This window comes from Stegostoma tigrinum, chromosome 4 (assembly GCF_030684315.1).
Source record: "Stegostoma tigrinum isolate sSteTig4 chromosome 4, sSteTig4.hap1, whole genome shotgun sequence".
NCBI classification, from domain to species: Eukaryota; Metazoa; Chordata; class Chondrichthyes; order Orectolobiformes; family Stegostomatidae; genus Stegostoma; species Stegostoma tigrinum.
Genome location: NC_081357.1, coordinates 77915427 through 77938059, shown reverse-complemented (window position 1 = coordinate 77938059; position 22633 = coordinate 77915427). Strand labels below are relative to the sequence as shown.

Sequence of the window (22633 nt, the reverse complement as noted above, 5' to 3'; positions counted from 1 at the left end):
TGGAAGGTTTGCTCGAGTAGTTCAAGAGGGTTTAAACTAGTATGGCAGGGGGGTGGGAACCTGAGCTGTATACCAGAGGTGAGCGTTGATGCAGGTGAGGCAGTAGCAAGAGGTAGACCAGCTAGTGGGAAGGATTTTCCTGGGAAGGAACCAAGGGATCGGTTAAAGTGTGTTTGCTTTAATGCAAGGAGTATCAGGAATAAAAGTGATGAACTTAGAGCATGGATCAGTACCTGGTGCTATGATGTTGTGGCCATAACAGAGACATGGGTTTCTCATGGGCAGGAATGGTTGCTGGATGTTCCAGGGTTTAGAACATTTAAAAAGAATAGGGAGGGGGGGAAAAAGAGGAGGGGGTGTAGCACTACTAATCAGAGAGGGTATCACAGCTACAGAAGCTTCCTTTGTCGAGGAAGATCTGCCTACTGAGTCAGTATGGGTGGAAATTAGGAACAGCAAGGGAGTAGTCACCTCGTTAGGGGTTTACTACAGGCCCCCCAATAGCAGCAGGGAGATTGAAGAAAGCATAGGTCGACAGATTTTGGAAAAGTGTGCACGCAGTAGGGTTGTTGTAATGGGTGACTTTAACTTTCCTAATATTGATTGGAACCTCCTTCGAGCAGAAGATTTGAATGGAGCTGTTTTTGTAAGGTGTGTTCAGGAGGGTTTCCTAACGCAGTACGTTGACAGGCCGACGAGGGGAGAGGCCATTCTAGACTTGGTGCTCGGAAACGAGCCGGGGCAGGTATCAGATCTTGTGGTGGGAGAGCATTTTGGTGATAGTGACCATAACTGCCTCACATTCTACATAGCTATGGAGAAGGAGAGGATTAGGCAGAATGGGAGGATATTTAATTGGGGAAGAGGAAACTATGATGCGATTAGACATGAGTTAGGAAGCATGGACTGGGAGCAGTTGTTCCATGGTAAGGGAACTATAGACATGTGGAGACGGTTTAAGGAACAGTTGTTGGGAGTGATGAGTAAATATGTCCCTCTGAGACAGGCAAGAAGGGGTAAGATTAAGGAACCTTGGATGACGAGAGCGGTGGAGCTTCTAGTGAAAAGGAAGAAGGTAGCTTACATAAGGTGGAGGAAGCTAGGGTCAAGTTCAGCTAGAGAGGATTACATGCAGGCAAGGAAGGAGCTCAAAAATGGTCTGAGGAGAGCCAGGAGGGGGCATGAGAAAGGCTTGGCAGAAGGAATCCGGGAAAACAAAGGCATTTTACACTTATGTGAGGAATAAGAGAATGGTCAAAGAAAGAGTAGGGCCGATCAGGGATAGCATAGGGAACTTGTGTGTGGAGCCTGAGGAGGTAGGGGAAGCCCTAAATGAGTTTTTTGCTTCTGTCTTTACGAAAGAAACCAACTTTGTAGTGAATGAAACCTTTGAAGAGCAGGTGTGCATGCTGGAATGGATAGAGATAGACGAAGCTGATGTGCTGAAAATTTTGTCAAACATTAAGATTGACAAGTCGCCAGGCCCGGATCAGATTTGTCCTCGGCTGCTTTGGGAAGCGAGTAATGCAATTGCTTCGCCACTTGCGAAGATCTTTGCATCCTCGCTCTCCACTGGAGTCGTACCTGAGGACTGGAGAGAGGCAAATGTAATTCCTCTCTTCAAGAAAGGAAATAGGGAAATCCCTGGCAATTATAGACCGGTAAGTCTCACGTCTGTCGTCTGCAAGGTGTTAGAAAGGATTCTGAGGGATAAGATTTATGACCATCTGGAAGAGCATGGCTTGATCAAATACAGTCAACACGGCTTTGTGAGGGGTAGGTCATGCCTTACAAACCTTATCGAGTTTTTTGAGGATGTGACTAGAAAGGTTGATGAGGGCCGAGCTGTGGATGTGGTGTATATGGACTTCAGTAAGGCATTTGATAAGGTTCCCCATGGTAGGCTCATTCAGAAGGTCAGGAGGAATGGGATACAGGGGAACTTAGCTGCTTGGATACAGAATTGGCTGGCCAACAGAAGACAGCGAGTGGTAGTAGAAGGAAAATATTCTGCCTGGAAGTCAGTGGTGAGTGGAGTTCCACAGGGCTCTGTCCTTGGGCCTCTACTGTTTGTAATTTTTATTAATGACTTGGACGAGGGAATTGAAGGATGGGTCAGCAAGTTTGCAGACGACACAAAGGTCGGAGGTGTCGTTGACAGTGTAGAGGGCTGTTGTAGGCTGCAGCGGGACATTGACAGGATGCAGAGATGGGCTGAGAGGTGGCAGATGGAGTTCAACCTGGATAAATGCGAGGTGATGCATTTTGGAAGGTCGAATTTGAAAGCTGAGTACAGGATTAAGGATAGGATTCTTGGCAGCGTGGAGGAACAGAGGGATCTTGGTGTGCAGATACATAGATCCCTTAAAATGGCCACCCAAGTGGACAGGGTTGTTAAGAAAGCATATGGTGTTTTGGCTTTCATTAACAGGGGGATTGAGTTTAAGAGTCGTCAGATCTTGTTGCAGCTCTATAAAACTTTGGTTAGACCGCACTTGGAATACTGCGTCCAGTTCTGGGCGCCCTATTACAGGAAAGATGTGGATGCTTTGGAGAGGGTTCAGAGGAGGTTTACCAGGATGCTGCCTGGACTGGAGGGCTTATCTTATGAAGAGAGGTTGACTGAGCTCGGTCTCTTTTCATTGGAGAAAAGGAGGAGGAGAGGGGACCTAATTGAGGTATACAAGATAATGAGAGGCATAGATAGAGTTGATAGCCAGAGACTATTTCCCAGGGCAGAAATGGCTAGCACGAGGGGTCATAGTTTTAAGCTGGTTGGTGGAAAGTATAGAGGGGATGTCAGAGGCAGGTTCTTTACGCAGAGAGTTGTGAGAGCATGGAATGCGTTGCCAGCAGCAGTTGTGGAAGCAAGGTCATTGGGGTCATTTAAGAGACTGCTGGACATGTATATGGTCACAGAAATTTGAGGGTGCATACATGAGGATCAATGGTCGGCACAACATTGTGGGCTGAAGGGCCTGTTCTGTGCCGTACTGTTCTATGTTCTATGTTCTAATTCACAATAAAATTATCAACCTAGGCTTCAAAACTGCCATTTTAACTCACCAGAAAGGTCACTGGACCCAAAACGTTAACTGTTTTCCTCTTCACAGATGCTACCAGACCTGAGCTCTTCCAGCAACTTTGTTTTTGTTCCGGTCTACTTTATCCTCTGGACATCTGCACCTTTTGCAACCTTTTTTGTTTGTCAACGCCTTTGTGATGTTATCGCCTTCATTTGAGCTCACCTTTCCTGTAACTCCCCATGTAAATCTTCTCAATAACAGTTCCATTGTTAAAGTTCGTGTTACGTTGCCCTCTGGCATCGACCATGGTTTATTTTTCTCCCTGGTCCTCCAGATTGCTTTGCTGGTGAAACTAAACTTTTGAAGATGATAGCGATCAGAATGGACAGAAGTGGCAGCAGGAATTCAGGTCAAGGCTAAGGTGATTCATTTTTGGCAGAAAAGATCATAGGATAAACTTAATGAGCAGGAGCCAAGGGACCTTGGGCTTCGTGGACCTCGCACTCTGAATGCAGCAGGATTTTTTTTTGTGTAGTTGTTAGCAAATCATGTGGGATCATGGATTTACTAAATTGTGTATTTTAAAAAAAGGCTGCAAAGAATCCTTCATTAAGTGTCTATGACACAATTGGAGCATTGTGTACAGTTCTGATCACCATACTTTTAATGATATGAGTCTCCTTTTTTAAAGATATGCAGTGCTTGAAGATTGAGAAAGCTGCGTTTTCCTTTGATAAAAGAATGTATAGGGAAGATTTGATTTTGATTTTGATTTCATACATGCAGGATTGATTTTGTGTAAGATCGACACAAGTTGTTCCTATTTCCTCACATATTAAGAGGACACATTCTTTCATAGGATCCCTACAGCGTGGAAAGAGGCCATTTGGCCCATCGAGTTGGAATTGAACCTCCAAAGACCATCCCACCCTATCCCCATAAACCCACATTTACCATGGTTAACCCACATAGCCGCATAGTTTCTGGGCACTATGGGGCCATTTAGGATGGCCACTTCACTTAACCAGCACATCTTTGGACCGTAGGAGGAAACCAGACCACCTGGCAGAAACCCATGCCGGCATGAGAAGAATGTGCAGACTCCAACCAGGCACCGTCCTAAGGCTGAAAGCATTTTCTGCAAGGTAGAGTGAGAGGTTGTGTAGGACTTTGTGATCTGAATCCAAGTTGAATGTTGAGATTCAAAACCAACCATGTGGCGAATGCCTATACCACTTGAAATAAACTTACAGGGCTGAAGAAAGAAGCTGGGAAAGAACTGCCCTAGGACTCAATGGGCTTGATATCATCTATGCTGTATTGATACTTGACTGGATAAGAGGTCATGAGGCTGGAAGTGGTCCTGAAGTAAAGTTGGGCCAGTGCATACTTTAAAATGACCTTGACTGTAGTGATGAAACTGTTTGCTGGGTTTGATATCTAACATGAGCATTTCATGTCATTGCAGCTAGTTCTTTAAATTGCAACACATGAGGCAGGTTACCTTCTCCCTTACAGGCACCAAGGGATCGTTGTAGCATACTGTTTGTGCAGTTGGCCACTACAGGCGTTGGTGGTGAATGCATAGAATAGATGGCAGCTGCAGAGGCCATATCCTAAATGCCTGTTTCTGCCCTTTTGTGTAATAATCTATTCCATTGGTTCCTATGTTAGATGGTATAGACTGTTGCAACGCTTGACTGCACTTATTACGTCCAGTCTTGGCTCAATTTTATTTTAAACAGACAATGTACTTCAAGATTACATTACTATACGCTAAGCAATTTAATGTTCACTGCCAACAGCTACACATAGTCACATTTTGACTTTGACAGAAGTTCTTGTTGGTTATGATGATGAACAATGTAAAAAGAATGGTGATGGCCTAATGGTGTTATCAGTACAGTATTATTCCAGAAACATGCTAATATTCTAATTATATTGAATGCAACAGAAAAAATCTGTCATTACCTGATTCTTAATTCTAATGAAACCATTATTGATTTTTTGGGGGGAATAACCCACCTGGCTCACTGTCCTTCAGGGAATGAAATCTGTCCTCACCGGGGCTGATGCAGACCCACAACGGTTGACGCTCAACTGCCCTTTGAAATGGCCTCGCAAGCCGCTCGGTTGTACCAATTGCTACAGATTCTCAACAAAGAAATGAAACTGGACAGACCTCCTGTCATTGACTTCGGCAGCAGAAGCTGCAGTACTAGCCCTGTTGGCCCTGCAGCGCCCTCCCGACTAACATCTGGGGGCTAGCGGTAAGTAACAGTCTGATTCCCTGAGCATGACTGTCCCAGACACCACCTCTACTATCTCCATGCTCTGGATACATACAGTATTATTGACAGGACAGACTCCACCAGTGGCAAGGAGTCAGGAAAGAGTTGCCCTGTCCTCAGTGTTGGGACCAGGATCAATGAAGTCTCATGGATTCAGGTTTAACATGGGCCAGGAAATCTGCTGATTACCATATACCATCTTTTCTCGGCTGGTGAATTGCTGCTTCATGTTGAACAGTACTTGAATGAAGCTCTGACAGTGACAAAAATGAAAAATGTATTGAGTAGAGGATTTCCATGTCCACCATCAAGAGCAGTTTGGTGGCAGCACTGCTGACAGGTGGTGTGGGAATCAACAAGAGGTAAAACATGCTTCACCTCGTTCTCACTAATTTGCCAACTGCAAATTTGTCTGTAAGACTGAGAACCAGAGTTCTTGTGAAGGCGGGACTCCATGCTGAGAATACCCTCCATGAAGTGTGGCATTACTACCATGCTAAATGGAACAGACTTTGAACACATCCAGCAGCGAGAGACTTGGCATCTGAGGTATTGTGGGTCATTAACAGCAGCTGAATTGGACTTCAATGCAATCTGCAACATCGGCTTGACATATTCCACCACTGGACCATTGCTATTCAAACTGAGGCTGAACCTTGGTTCAGCAGAGTGCAGGAGGGTGTGCCAAGAGCAGCAGCAGGCATAACTAAAAATTTCAATGTGGTGAAGCTACCCAAGAGACAACTTGCGTACCAAACAGCATAAGCAGCAAGTGAGAGACTGAGATTAGATCTAAGATCTGCACCCCTGTCATGTCATGAATGGTGGTGGACTGTTAAAGAACTCATCAAGGAGGCACAAATTTCCCCATTCTCAAGGATGGAAAAGCCCAGCAAATCAGTGCAAAAGATGAGGCTGAAAGATTCACAGACTTCAGCCGGATGTGCAAAGTGGATGATCCATCTCAGCCTCTTTCAATGGATCCTAGCATTACAGGTGCCAGTCTTCAGATTTGTTTGACTGCATGTGATGTCAAGAAATATTTTGGAGGTAGTAGATACCGCTAAAGCTATTGGTCCTGACAACATTTTTCAGCAGTAGTACTCAAGGCTTGTGATCCAGAACTTGCTGCTCCTCAGGCCTAGCTGATCCAATATAGTTATAACATTGGTATCCACCTGATTTTAATATAGAAAATTTCCTGGGTATGTTTTGTACATTAAAAAGCAGGAAGAATCGATTCACCAATTATTGCCCCTTCAGTCTGCTCTGTAAACAGTAAATTAATGGAAGGTGTCATCAAGAAGCACCTGCTCAATGGCACTCAGGACTGCAAAGGTTCTCATTACAGACTTGGGTGCAAACATGGACAAAAGCAATGAAGTTGAGTGAGTTACAGCCCTGGATGTCAAGGCTGCATTTGACCAAAAGTACAGTCAAGGACCCCTAGCAAAATTGGAAACAATAGGAATGACTGGCACCTTGTGTTGGTGGTGTCGTGATCAAACTTTGACTGGAGTGGCAACCCAACCACGTTGAATTTGTCCTCCCTTTTTATGTACACTATGATACATGGGGAAACTTTCTACATTTTAATCTCCGGATGTCAGTATTAGAACAATTGACTAATCAGCTTTGATTGAGGAGCTGCAAGTTCTGAACATCTTATTTCAGGTATTATTGCCAAAGAAATGTTGTGATTGGTCAGCTTCCTGAGCTGGTTTGTTTGTTGTTCTGCAGATGTTTCATTACCCTGCTGGTTTTCCTGCGCAATGGAGTGTATGGGGTCAAGTTCCGTGTTTGTTGATGGCTCACCAGGAACTCCCGTGCCTACAAATCTACTCCAAAACCTTGTAGAACTATGGGCGAAGCACCCACAAATTGGCACGAAAATGGGAGAACTACACCAAGCAACAGCGCAACCAGTGAACAACTCTACTTCCTACATGGATGCCTCGGGAACGAGGTCTTAATATACAATGTGAGATACGAACCACCTATCAACGGCCTGCAGAATGGCTGCAGAGATGGTAAAACTAATAAGTGACACATGCAACAGGCTCCACAGATACAACAGAAATTATGTGCCAAAAACTTCATTCCTGGAAGCTACCAACCAGGACTGGATTACGACCTGCAACAAACCAACAGACCACAAGAGCCAAGAGAAGACCGACTCTTCAGGACAAGCATGCCATACTGGCCTTTCAAAACAACAATAGAGCAAACACCCTGAATAAGAAACTTCTCAGACAGGAAGCTGACAGACACAGAAAAAAGCTGCTCTCATCCATGGACTTAACTGTACAGAGGTGCCAACAAAACAGAATTCCTAGCCATGCTGAGGACCAATGACATCAGTGAAGAAACACAACAAATCATTAAGACAGACAGTAATCCCAACACTGACCAGAAGGACTGAACTCGACACCCTCAACACATTGGAAAGTCAAGCCCTAGAAGGGCTGAAGAAGGACAAGAACATCACAATACTACCTGTTGGCAAAAGGCACATGACAGTAATACTAAATTTTTTTTTGTTTTTAAAAAACTACATCTCCAAGGCACAGGCACTTCTAGGTGACGAGAACACATACCAACCCAGTACAGACTGTCCTGACACTGCAACAAGGTAACAAAATCCTCTACATCCTTAAAAAGATTCAAACAGACCGGACAGATCAAAAAGACAGACTTAAGAATGAAACTCAAAGGAACTAACACACCCCAATTCCATGACCTCCCGGAAATACCTGTTTAGACCCATTGTCTCCCCACCAGGCATGCCATCACACAGATTGGCCAAGGAACTACAATAAGTCTCTAAGGCAACTTGTCAACAAATCACCCCACTCAATCCACTCAGCTCAAGAGCTCCTCAATTCCATCAAGGACAGACATTTTTATAGATGATTAGACCATGGTATCACTTGATGTCCCTGCCTTAGTCACATCAATAGACATACCAGTAGCCGGGGAAACAATAACCGCACTACTAGAACAAGATCCCAGTGAAACCATCTCCACAGACAACATACTGAACATACTGAAGCTACTGGACCTATAACCTCACCACCCACTTCACTTTCAAGGGCCAAACATACAAACACATCAATAGGCAATCCCAGGGGTGTCCCATTTCCGAACTAATAACCATGATGGTGATGCAGAGTCTGGAAAGTACAGCCCTTCCACTAATCCAACCAAAACTATGGATACAATATGTGGACAATACCTTTTGTCGTCATTAAACAGACCAAACTAGAGGAGATACACACAAATTAATAAACAACACCCTCACCAGAATCAAGTTCACCAGAGGAAGAGAAGAACAAACGGCTCCCATTCCTGGTCCTACGCTCCACAATGATGTCCAATGAGGAATTCCTTACAAAGGTACACAGGAAAGCTACACACTGACCAAGTACTGGATTTCAACAGTAACCATCCTAACACAAACGGAGGTATGCGAATGCTATTTAAATAGGCAACAATACACTGCGGCAGCACAACTATGCTGAGAGGAAGAAGAGTACCTCCTCCAGGTATTCCAGGACAATGGATATCCAAAAAACTGGGTCAGAAGATGCCTATTACACAAATGACACCAGGAAGGTACTACACGCCCCGACACACTCCATCACACTACCTTTACTTTTAGTCATGGATACATTGGAACTAACCACAAGACTCTTGCCGCTGGGGATCAGAGTAACACAAACCCACATCAACCCTATGATAACTGCTCACCTGAATCAAAGATTCACTACTCATTATGGAGAGGACCAGTGTCATATACAAGATTCCCTGTAGAGGCTGTGATAAACTCTACGACAAACAGGAAATTAACCACTAAGGTACACCTAACATCAATTGTCTACAAAAAGATGCAACCAATACACTGCCCTCTTCCCTCTGTCCACATGGATAAGGAGAACCATCGATTTTGATTGGGACCAGTAAAGCAAAGGCAGGCACAGGATTTCCGAGAAGCCTAGTACCCCACAAAGAAAGCCATCAATAAACACATAGAGCTCGAGCCCCCATATACGCTCCACTGCGAAGGAAAACCAGAAGTGAGTTAATCCAGCTCGATGGACCTCGAGTTTTAAAAACCAGGCGGGAAAACACAATGGCATTTCCTTGGAGGCTGCACTGATGTTACCCAGCATGGTAATGAAACATTTGCAGAACAGCAATAAACCAGCTCGGCAAGCCAACCAACCACAGCATCCACAACCTGAGGTACAAATCTACTCGCCCCTTAAGGTTGGGGGGTGTGGTGTGCAGGGTAGGGAGGAGGACGAGAAGGAGGAGGAGCAGTGTTGTTAAGGCATGTGCCACTGACTTCATGTGATGCCAAGAAATGGTTAGAGGCAATTCAATTGCCAGTTATCCTGTGTCAGGTATGACTCCGACCAGCCAGTTTTGAGGTCTGTCATCTTGGGCCACAGGGCATCTCTCCAGGAGTTCCTCCCAAACTGATCCATCTGCAGCTGCTTCATCAATGATCACCCTCTGTGGGAAGTGGGGTGGGGTTGTTTTTGTGGAATGTTCATATGTAATAAGGTCTGAATAATAGGCTTGGCCTGACAAATGTCAGTTAACACTAGCACCACACAAATGCCAGGCAATTACAGTCTCCAACTAGAGACTATCTAACTACTCCTTGACATTCAGTGGTGTTACTATCGCTGAATTTCCCCCCCCCCCACTGGGAACATCCTGCTTGGCTGGTGGGGGGAAAAAGACTTGGAACATTAAACCTAAGTGGCTACAAGAGCAGGTCCAAGTCTAGGAATACTGAAGGCTGTCTGCCAACCATTTACAAGGCACAAGTCAGCAGTGCGATTGGAATATCCACCCACTTACCAGAATAGATGCTGCTCCAACAACACTGTAGAAGCTTGACGTACTCTAGGACAGGTCATTCCACTTGATTGGAACGCATCCACTTCCCCTCCACTGCTCAGTAGTAGCAGTGTGTACGATCTGCACTGTAGAAATTTGCCAAAGATCCCCTCATCACCTTTCAAACTCATGACCACTTCCAAATTGAAGGGCAAGGCGAGCAGATGTGCAGAAAGACTGCCTGCAAATTCCCCTCCAAGCCACCTGCCATCCTGACTTGGAAATATATTACCTTGCCTTCATTGTTGCTGTGTCAAAAATCCTGGAATTCTGTCTAAGGGTGTTTTGGTCTACTTGCAGCTAACTGCCACTTGCACTGTTGTACTAAAGTCCTGGAAGGTTGCTTATATGCAGGTGCTGCAGATTAACAATTCAAATACCTGGGCTCTTAAGCATGATAACAATAAATGTTATTTAACACTATTTTCATGTATTGTATCCATTGGTTGTGTGGCATGGACATCAGACAGGAATACTTTTTTACTATTGTGTTGTTTTTATAATCTCAATGAAATCAATAACTTAAAGTTGCAGTCAGTGACTGTGATCACTTTACATTCAAAGAAAGGCTTATGTTGGTGACTGTTTTAGTACTCCTTTTTTTGTTTTTTTTTGTTGAGAAACCTGATGGCGCAAATCAGGTGAGAGGCTGGCATTTGTGTTGACTCCTGACAAAATTTGGGGATGCCTCGGAGTATTTATTTTCATCCTTCACAAGATAGGGAGAATACTTGCCCATCCATGGTTGTCCTGGAGACGATGGCAGTGGATTGCCTTGAACCATGACAGTTCTCTTTACTTCAGGGTATCCACATTGCTGCTAGGAAGGGAGTTCCAGGAAATTGTTCCTTCTTTGCCACAGGTCAAGTAGTCAGAATGGTGCCACTTGCAAGTGGTGGTCCAATGCAATGACTGCTTCTGGGTGGTAGAAGTCATGAATTTGGAAGATGATGTCAGAGGAGCCTTGGTGAATTGCTGTAGTGCCACTGTACAGTTGGCAGATGTTTGTTTTCTGGACGAAGTTCCTTTTTTTTAAAATAACTTCTCCTTTTGTAACTGTGTCCCTTTTTTTTTTGCTTTTTGAGATTTCTCCACTGGTGGAGATGTCATTTCAACATCTGCCATGTCAAGACCATCAGTCAGATTCTAATAAGATCACCCATCATTCTTCTGTCCTTGGTTTTGGAACACTAGTCGATGAAAGACAGGCTAGTGCAGCAAGAATTTGGGAAGGCCAATGATACATTGGTCCTCGTTGCAGGAGAATTTGAGTCCAGCAGTAAGGATAATGACTGCTGTTTATGCAGGACTTTGGTGAGCCTGCACCTGGAGGATTGCATGCTACTTTCCTCTTCCTGCTGAAGACAGAATATACTTAGAGTTGTACGGCACAGAAACGGACTCTTCGATCCGACTCGTCCATGCCAACCTGATATCATGGCATCATAGAATCCCTACCATGTGGAAACAGGCCCAATTAAGCTAGTCTCATTTGGTCCATATCCCTCAACCCTTCCTATTTATATACCTATCCAAATGCCTCTTTAAACATTGTAAATTGTACCAGCCTCCACTTTTTTTTTTCTGGAAGCTCATTTCCATACATGCACCACCTTCTGCATGGAAAAAGTTGCCGCTTAGGCCCCTTTTTATAAATCTTCTCCTCTCTCCTTTTTAACCTGTACCTTTTTCTAGTTTTGGACTCCTCCACCATTAGAAAATACCTTTTTTCTCTTTTTTTACCCTATCCATGCACCTAATGATTTTATAAACATTCATAAGGTTCCCCCCTCAGCCTCACTCCAACCTATTCAATAGCTCCAACCTATTCAGCCTCTCCCTATAGCTCAGACCCTCCAACCCTGGCAACGTCCTTGTAAATCTTTTCTCGACCCTTTTCAAGTTTCACAACATCCTTTTCTATAGCAGGAAGACCAGAACTATGCACACTGTTCCAAAAATGGCCTAACCAATGGCCTGTACAGCCACAACATGACCTCCCAACTCCCCTCTTCAGTGCACTGACCAATAAAGGCAAACATGCCAAATGCCACCTTCACTATGCTGTCCACCTGCAACCTCACTTTCAAGAAACTAATGAGCTTGCACTCCTCCAAGGTCTTTTCGGCAACACTCCCCAGGACCTTACCATTAGCTGTACAAGTCCTACCCTGACTTGCATTTCCAAAATGCAGCACCTCCACGTTTATTTAAATTGAACTCCACCTACCACTTCTCTACCCATTGACCTATCTGATCAAGGTCCTGTTGTGCTCTGAGATAACATTCTTAGCTACCCAATAGAACTCCAATTTTTCTGAACCCTTAACTTAGTAACCATATGTCCTATGTTGGCATCCAGTTCATTTGCATAAATGACAAAAAGCAGCACTGATCCTTTGATAATGAAATGTGAGGCTGGATGAACAGAGCAGGCCCAGCAGCATCGCAGGAGCTCAAAAGCTGACGTTTCGGGCCTAGACCCTTCATCAGAGAGGGGGAATGGGGTGAGGGTTGTGGAATAAATAGGGGGAGAGGGGGAGGTGGACCGAAGATGGAGAGTAAAGAAGATAGGTGGGGTGGGGAGGTAGGGAGGGGATAGGTCAGTCTGGGGAAGACGGACAGGTCAAGGAGGTGGGATAAGGTTAGTAGGTAGGAGATGGAGGTGTGGCTTGGGGTGGAAGGAAGGGATGGGTGACAGGAAGAACAGGTTAGGGAGGCAGAGACAGGTTGGACTGGTTTTGGGATGCAGTGGGGGGAGGGGAAGAGCTGGGCTGGTTTTGGGATGCGGTGGGGGAAGGGGGGATCTTGAAGCTGGTAAAGTCCACATTGATACCATTGGGCTGCAGGGTTCCCAAGCGGAATATGAGTTGCTGTTCCTGCAACCTTTGGGTGGCATCATCGTGGCACTGCAGGAGGCCCATGATTGACATGTCATCTAAAGAATGGGAGGGGGAGTTGAAATGGTTTGCGACTGGGAGGTGCAGTTGTTTATTGCGAACGGAGAGGAGGTGTTCTGCAAAGCGGTCCCCAAGCCTCCGCTTGGTTTCCCCAACGTAGAGGAAGCCACACCGGGTACAGTGGATGCAGTAAACCACGTTGGCAGATGTGCAGGTGAACCTCTGCTTAATGTGGAAAGTCATCTTGGAGCCTGGGATGGGGGTGAGGGAGGAGGTGTGGGGGCAAGTGTAGCATTTCCTGCGGTTGCAGGGGAAGGTGCCGGGTGTGGTGGGGTTGGAGGGCAGTGTGGAGCGAACAAGGGAGTCATGGAGAGAGTGGTCTCTCCGGAAAGCAGACAGGGGTGGGGATGGAAAAATGTCTTGGGTGGTGGGGTCGGATTATAGATGGCGGAAGTGTCGGAGGATGATGCGTTGTATCTGGAGGTTGGTGGGGTGGTATGTGAGAACGAGCGGGATCCTCTTAGGGCGGTTCTGGCGGGGGCGGGGTGTGAGGGATATGTTGCGGGAAATGCGGGAGACGCGGTCAAGGGTGTTCTCGACCACTGTGGGGGGGGATGTTGCGGTCCTTGAAGAACTTGGACACTGATCCTTTGCCCACAGTTGGTCACAGCCCTCTGAAAAGCACCCCTCCTCCACCACTCCTACCTTCAAGCTAGTTCATTCTGTTATCCATGTAATCTAACCTTGTTCGCCATGAAGAACCTTGTCAAACGCCTTAATGAAGTCCACATAGATCATATCTACCAATCTCCTGTCCATTAGCACACTTTCTTTTTTTTATTACTTCAGATCAAGTTAGTGAGGCGCTATTTCCCATGCACAAACCCATGTTGGCCGTCTCTCGTCAGCCCTTCCTTTTCCAAGTATATGTAAATCCTGTCCCTCAGGATTCCCTCCAACAACGTTGTCCACCACCGATGTCAAGCTCAGGTTTGTTGTTCCCTGGCTTTTCCTTATCACTGTTGTTTAAGTAGTGGCACCATTTTAGCTGACCTTCAGTCTTCCGGTACCTCCAACAGTGGCATTTGATTGATACACTTATCTCAGTAAGGGGCCTGGCAATCATTTCCCTAGCTTCCCACAGTTCTAGGGTACACCTGATCAGGTGCTGGGGCTTTATCTACCTTCATTCACTTTAGGACATCCATCACCACCATCTCTGTAATATGAACATTTTTGAAGATATCATTATTTCCCCATGTTCTCTATCTTCCGTATCCTTCTCTTTAGTAAACACTGCAACATAAGGCCTCCCATTGTCCAGCTGGCCTCTTATTTGATCCTACAAACATCTGCCCTAATCTACTTTTGAAAGTTATTGCCTCATACTGTCAAAATTGGCCCCTTCCCTAATTTAATCTTTAGATTTGGTCTATTTTTGCAGCATCAGTATTGTAAAACTAATAGGATTATGGTTGCTGGCCCCAAAAATGCTCCCCCACTGATAACTCAGTCAGTTGCCCTGCCTTCATTTCCCATGAGTCGGTCAAGTTTTGCACTTCTCTCGCAGTTACAACCACTTACTGAATCAGAAAATTTCTTTGTGTACGCTTACCAGTTTGCTCTCCATCCAAGCCTTAACACTATGGCAGTCCCAGTCTGTTTGGAAAGCTCAAATCCCTTACCCTGTTATTCTTGTAGATAAGTGAAATCTCCTTACAAATTGTTTTCTGAATTTCTGACTTCCTATTTGGGGCAGTATAGTACAATGCCAACAAGGTGATCATCCCTTCCTTATTTCTCAGTTCCACCCAGATACCTTCCCTGGATGTATTAACAGGAATATCCTCCCTAAATACTGCTGTAATGTTATTCCTAAACAAAAATGCCATTCCACCCTTTTTTGCCCTCCTTTCAATCATCTTCTAGCATCTATACGCTGGAACATTAAGCTGCCAGTCCTGTCCATTCCTGAGCCATGTCTCTAATGGCAATGATATGGCAGTCCCATGTTTCCCAATCATGCCCTGAATTCATCTGCCTTGCCTATTGGGCCTCTTGCATTGAAATAAATGCCGTTTAGTTTCAGCCCTGCTTCCTTCTCTACTTTGTTCCTGACTTTGTTTGTTTTTGATTTGTTCCCCTTGCCATATGTACTAGTGTCTGATTTTGATCTCTCTTCTCGCTAAATCCTTGGGCTCCCTCCCACCAACTAGTTTAACTCTTTGCTGTGAAGAGTGCAGCAGAGGTTTGCCACGCTGGTGACGGTGGATCTGTCATGAGGGAAGAGTGGTTTGGTTTGACTGGGCTTGTATTCAGTAGCGTTTACAAAGATAAGGGGATCCGTTTGAAACAAAATTTTACCACAGCTGGAGAGATGAAACACACAAATGGTTTTTGGAGTATAGAAGCAGGAGTCACAGTCTCAGGATAAGGGGAGTAGGCCGTTTCGGACGGAGGTGAGAAAGTGTTCGTACAATTGTGAACCTGTAAAGTTCTCTGCCTTGGGCTGAGGCCATGTCACTGAATATATTCAAAGATATATCTTTTCGATATTAAAGGCATCAAGGGATATGCAGAGAAAACCGGAATATGACTTTGAGGTAAGGATCAGCCACGATCTTGATGGAACAGGCTCAGCTGAATGGCCTCTTCCTGTTGCTAGTTTCTCTTTCTAAATTGTAATGAACAAAGGTGTAACCTGTTTTGCCTTTCTTCATAAGTCAGCCTCTTCATTCCAAGAATCAGCCTGGTGAATTTTGTTTTGAGTAAGCCCCAAAACTCATCAGTTTTCAAAATATGGGACCAAAACAGTAGACAGCAGTCCACGTGTGGCCTTCCCAAAGCCCTTTACAGTTGTAGCATGGCTTTCCTTTCGTTAATTCCAACACCTCCATCTAAAGTCAAAATTCCATTTTCCCCCTTAATTGCTTACTGCACTTGTATGTTAATGTTTTCTTTCATGCACAAGAACGCAGTTTCTCTTTTAATAGTTTACCTTTGATTCTTCCTACCAAAGTGCATGACCTCCCATTTCTTAAACTTCATCTGCAAAACTTTGACTTTTCATTGGCTCAACCTTTTTATATCCCATTGCAGATTCCTCCTGTCCTTGATCAAAGCATCTTCTCTTCTCTATGTTGACTCTGCTGTCCACTAGTTGTCTTTCGAACCTGAAAGAGACCCATTTATCCCTGCCCCCTTGCGCCCCCGTTAAGGAATATTAAGCTTGAGAGTTTTTAGAAGAAAGGCTGGATAGGCAGGGTCTTTTTTTCATTGGAGCATATGAGATTTGAAAGGACACCTTTCTTATAGAAGTTTATAAGATAGTGAGTGGTATGGATAGCTAATGGTTGGTATCTTCCCCCTAATGGGGGATTTCAAGGCTTGGGGGAAACATTTTAAGTTGAGAGGAGAGATTTTTAAAAAGACATGAACAACTTTTAGAGGGTGGTTTGCTTGTGCAGTGAACTTACTGAGAAAGTGGTGGATATGGTTACAGTATTTAAAAGACATTATGATATGTACATGAATAGACCTGTTATGAGCCAGGAACAGTCAGTTGGACTAATTTAGCGTGGGGTTACATTTGGCATTGACTGTGGACCAAAAAGCCTGTTCCCATACTGTAATGCTATATGATTATGTTCTATTTTAAATCACTCGGTCAGTCAAAAGACAGGAGAAATACCCACCAATCAACTACCAATTTTCCTGTGATGTCTCACTGTAGCTCTTGTAAGAACAAACGAGTTGAAGGAATTCAACAGATTTTTTAATCACATGCCAACACTGCTGTTTTGTGTAAGTCTTCTGTTATCTTTCTGAAGTTGCTGTCCCTGCTCTCTTGTGCTCTGTAAAGCTGCTGCTTCACAAGCATGGGCTCCTCATGTCTTTTAGTTTCCACTGCTTCATAGTGGCACTGATATGCTGTGCACAGCTCCCAATCAAGGGTAAAATGTATTAATTCAGTGGAAAATATTGGCAAACTGAGCAGATACTAGCCTGGGATTTAGGAAAATCGTTCAGAACAGGAGGATCTGGGTGTCCTTCTACACCAGTCACTGGAATTAAGTACTCTGATGTATTTTGGTACTGAGGAAGACAGATACTGTTGGCTTTCATGGCTGAACAATTTGAGTATAGGAGTGAGACTATCTTGCTGCAATTATACAGAGCCTTGATTATACCACACCTAGAATATTGAATGTAGTTTTGGCCTCCATCACAGAGGCAGGGTGTTCTGGCCATGAAGCAAGTGATTCCTGGGATGGCAGGACTGATGTATGAAGAGAGACTGCATTAGCCAGGATTATATTCCCTGGTGTTGAGAGAGCGAGAGAATGTGACATGCTAACAGGTCAGAACAGGGTAAATGCAGGAAGGACGTTCCTAATGACCAGAGAGTACAGAACCGGGGTACACAGATCTAAAGGTAGAGGGTCAACCATTTAGGACTGAAAAATTTTTCCGCAGAGATTCTCTGCCACGTAGTGGTTGAAGGCCACTTCAGGAATTGGGTGTAGGTCTTTGGGTCAAAGGATCAAAGTAGGATGATCAAGTACGATAATAGTGAGTAGCAGAGCAAGCCCGGCTGAATGGCCTACTGCTTTTTTTCAATGTTCCTTGGATTTTATAAAGGAATGAGAGGAGAGAAATACATGCAGAAACTTGGCAGTAATGTGCTGAAGAAAATTTCATTCATCATCTGAAGTGATAATGAGATGAGAGATGTCATAACTTTTTGAGATGATAGTAGAAGTAGAAGGCAGGTTGAGGTTTCGGGAGGTAGTACAGTCCTTTTTCTAAAAAAAAGTGTGAAACCGGTTCCTTGAAAAGAGAAGATAACTACTAAAAGGTTTTAAGAATGCAAACTGATCCTTTGAACGTCAGGGCTAAAAGTCTCACATATGAAGAGGCACTGTTCCTTGAGTGTTTCACTCTTTTGAAAATCAAAAATGCACCCGGAGTGATGGGGAAATTAAAGTGAAAGTTAAAAGTAATTAAAAGTTGCCGGACCTGTTTAACCTCTAGAGAAAATTTACACTGAGTAGCAAATTCTAGGTGGTAATGAGTTTGTTTTCAGTGGGATAAATGTGTGAGGACCTGATGAAGAAAGATATAATTGAAGGACCTGATGGTGGAAGTGGACAGAATCACAAACTGGATGCTGGAGAAGCTCAGTGGGTCTGACAGTATCTTCAGAACAGCTGAGGAAGAGTCATACTGGGGTCCAAATGCTAACTGTTTTTCTTTCCACATGTTCTGTCAAACATATTGAGTTTTTCCAGAATTGTTTTCAGCATCTGCAGTATTTACTTTTATCTAAATAACTGCCAGTATGGTCTGTCTTTTTGATGCAGTCTTCTATCTCTACCCTAGTTGTCAGATTACCACTCAGCCAGACAATGAATGATTTTGTGCCTTTAATTCTGAATGTGCAGCATGATAGATCTCCTATTGCATGTTCTACCTCATTTTTCCTGAATCCTTTTGCAAGTTGTGCAGTAGCATTTCTTCTAAAGAAATGCAAATTTCACCAATGACAGTCTCTACTAATTCGGAACAGATTTAAGTTGCCTACATTTCAAAATCTAAATACAGCCATTCAGCATTAGAAATGATCCTTTTTTTAAAAAAACCTTTCTTTGCCCCCTTCCTTTGTTCTTCTATTACTCCCCACCCCAAAAACAAATGCAAAAGTGTCGCCATCCAATGGATCGAAGGTTTCTGGGAAGTGAAATTCTCGTAAATTTGCCTACCTCATTTTACAAGTTACTTCCCTGCACCTACCTTTGTTTTTGGGCTGACTTGCGGTGTGGCCTCCTTTTGAGTCGAATTTGGAGAGAATAGTTGCAATACTCATCACTGCACTCGCATTTTCTACCTTTTAAGTGAACTGCAAAGAAAAAAGACCAGTAAAGATTTATCATATTAACATTTTTTTAAAAATTGTAAATGCAGTACAGTCTGGATATAGTTACAACATTAGTAATTTGAGTAGTAGAAATTTTAAAGTAACCACTACAAGGTTCTTTGTGTTCAGTTACCTAAACTTTCACTGAAAGGCTGTTCTTTTTTCATAACTAGCACAGTCCAAAACACTTCACTTCAAAAACACCATATTACATGTAAAGCCCCTGTTTTGTAGGTAAATATGAAAGCCACTTTCTGTACCACAAACCCACAGCAATGACAACCAGTTTTTTGGAAGTCATTGATGGCACAAACGCGATAAAATGCTTTTAAATTTGGAAAAAAAATAGTATTTGAAAGTCTGTCTCAATATAGAACAATACAGCGCAGAACAGGCCCATCGGCCCTCCATGTTGTGTCGACCTGTGAACTAATCTAAGCCCATCCCCCTACACGATCCCATCGTCATCCATATGTTTATCCAAGGACTGTTTTAAATGCCCCTAATGTGGCTGAGTTAACTACGTTGGCAGGCAGGGTGTTCCACACCCTTACCACGCTCTCGGAGTAAAGAACCTGCCTCTGACATCTGTCTTAAATCTATCAATGTATAAACGCTTTTTTTAATATTTGAAGTCAGTCAATACGTGGGTTTGCTAAGCTAATTTATGAATGATCTATTCTAACTACAATGAATTAAGAGCCTATGAAAATGCAAAACTTTTAAGTTTTTTTTTAAATTTTGAAACATTTGCATATCCGAGTGAAACGTTTTTAACTTATGCTAAGGTTACCTGGGTTTATTTGATCACTTAGTATGTTATTTGCAAATGTTGAGCAACCTGTCAGCCAAACATGTAGGTCTGCCTGCCCTCACTACCGGGTGACATCATTCCTGATAGAAAATTATGGAATTGTTATCTTGTTTCAACTCTGAGACCTCCACTGCACTGTCCCTTTCTCATCTGACTCTCTAACAGTGCCAACACTTGACTATAGGAGTTGGGTGGTGAAACATGCCAACTAATGAGCTCTCTTAAATATCAATAGCGTCCTCAAAATACTCTAGTTATTAAGGCATACATGTTAAATTGGACATGACTGTGTTTGTTTGTTTTTAAATAACCCTTATCAAAATGACAGAAGTAAGCTTTAAAATCTAGCTTTTCGTACAGTTCCTCCACTGGAATTTCCAATAGACTTTGAATATCAGTGCCAGTTTGGGACCTGCTTATTCTTGGGTACAATATTGCTAACTGGAAATGCAACTTTTTTTCTGGAAAGGCAATAAGAGCCAAGGAAAATATAAATTTGTTGCTACTGCCAAGATAAATGTAACTTGACTGCCTCCCATTCCGTTTTAGTGTTAAGTTGTTAAATACTATTCAACTCAATTACTTGAGTTCATGAGCCTCACAGTGCTGCAACATACAGCTCTGAGAAAGTGTCACCAGACCTGAAACATTAACTCTTTTTTCTCCTTCACAGATGCTGCCAGACCTGATGAGCTTTTCCAGCAACTTTGTTTTTGTGCTGCAACATATTTGTTTTGTTAAAGCTTTGTGTTTTGGTGTATATCAATAATTTGGCCAAGATAGACTTTGACATATCTACAAAATTTCTATTACAAAATAGCCCATTTTAGAGTTTATGAAATGAAACAAAAAGAAATGGGTGAGGGGCTGAAATGTCTTTAGTTTCCCTTAAATCTTAGCTATGGTTTTGGTTTCTCTCTTGGCTTTTTGATTTTAATATTTTTAACTACCTTTTTGGCATTTCAACAATTCTTTGCTCTAACGCAGTGTTATTTTAAACACTTGGTAAAAGTCCACAAAGTGCTTAATTCTCCCTTTCATTTTTGTCCTCTGCCTGTGAAAGACTAAACTAGATTTCCATTGAGGGTATGTATCTAGTTAGGTGTGGTGGGTATGTCATTAATCCAATAAGGTAACTGGTCTTCTCACATCTTAAGTGGTGACAATGTGCCATTCAGTGTTAAATGGGGTGTTTGAGATGATGTTTGAATCCATGTAAATTAGGAGCTACACAAGAATGTGAAAAATGGAGTAGAATGTATTTTAATAGGGAGATGAAGCAAGATCACTGTAAATGTTCATTCCAATCTCTAACCAAATGACAGTTATCTCCTTGCTGTAAAATTCTGTGCAGCTCTACCTATAACTTTATTTTTTTTCCAACTAGGACACGCTTGGAATCCATGTTGAGGGCTGGAAGAGAAACACACTTTTCTGGCTGAAAATAACTACAGTGGTAAATAATTTTGGAAAAATACAGTAGATCTGACAGTATCTGTGGACAGACAATTAACATTGAGTTCAGTATGATACTTCAGAATTGCTGTAGCTTCAGGATCAGTTCAGTCTTTGCATTTGAATGCTCCTTCTCTGGGAAAGGATACTGACAGGATAATATTGGCAGCTGCACAAGTTTGAAACTATCACTAAATCCAGCGTTATTTCTGCTGGGTTCAAATATTGCCTTTCTCACTGAACTTAATGTCATATGACCCCGGAAGCATATCTGAAGATAGTGCCATGTTTACTCCTGCACTGATACACACGGGTCTGATACCTTCATGAGGTCTTCAGGAGCTACCCTTGGCTGTACACTCATGCAGTTCTGCCACCTGAGAGGCAACTTCCTTATCTAAAGCTATCTTCCTGTGCAATTACATTCCTCATATTTCTCAGTTGGTAGGGTTTTTGGTTTCACACTAGATCTAAAGATGTCAGTAAATTCTACAAATCTTGAATTGTGTAATACCAACTTGGCAGGTGGCTAATGGCTCTTTCTTTAAAGGTGGGGTGCCATCGTTCAGATCTTCAAAATGCAGAAGCAAAATTGCCAGTAGAGCTTTCAGGTTCAAATTAGTTTTCTTGGGCAAAGTAGCTGTTTCTAATCCATTGCTGTATTTCCTCCACAGGAAAAGAATGTTTGTTTTGTTTTTTCAGGCTATTGTCCACCAGGTTAATGTATCTTCAAGGCCCAGTGTCCTTGTTTGGATGATCTATTAGTTTGTATTTGGGGGGGAAAAATGATGCTCTGAGAAAGGGAAACCAAACATGTAGGCCTGCCTTGCCCTCGCCAATGCTAGACACCTAAGAAATTGGTGCGTGGTTTAATTGATATTTTAGAATGTTGTAAAAAATTTTTGTAAATCTTTTGTGTCTCTAATTATATTAGAAAGTCTTGGCACAGCAAAATGAAAATCTGAAAAGGTGTGGCAGTCTCTACAAAGAGAATGAATTTTCTTTTGCATTCCCAGCACCCCTTTTATTTTTGATTTATTTTAATCAACTTAATTATTATACCAGTCTGCCCTAGACATCACATGCTTGTTTCAGATCAACATGATACTGCCATTCTTTTATTTTAAGGAGGAAAAAGTTGAGTTTTCAGTAATCTGTCTTTTTTCTTTTTCTTTTGCCTTTTGTTATGAAATGCTTTCAACCATCGTGTTAGCCCTAAAATGTTTAATAAAAATTCAAGATAGTCCTGTGTCGTTGAATGAATGCCTGTAGCTTTAACTTAAATAAGACACTGGACTTTGTCTGATTTTTTTTTTTCC

The 22633-nt window shown here is 43.0% G+C and overlaps 1 protein-coding gene across 5 annotated transcripts in view; it reads left to right on the top strand.

The window, feature by feature from the left end:
* Positions 1-22633, top strand: part of ccm2 (CCM2 scaffold protein) — a 109622-nt gene that overhangs the window by 12245 nt on the left and 74744 nt on the right. For 2 of the 5 annotated variants that reach the window (XM_059645444.1, XM_059645443.1), the window contains exon 2: positions 21247-21315. The exons of the other annotated variants lie outside the window; for them this stretch is intronic. In XM_059645444.1, coding sequence (XP_059501427.1) covers positions 21247-21315 — 69 coding nt within the window. The remainder of the gene's footprint in view (positions 1-21246; positions 21316-22633) is intronic. 5 annotated transcript variants of the gene reach the window in all.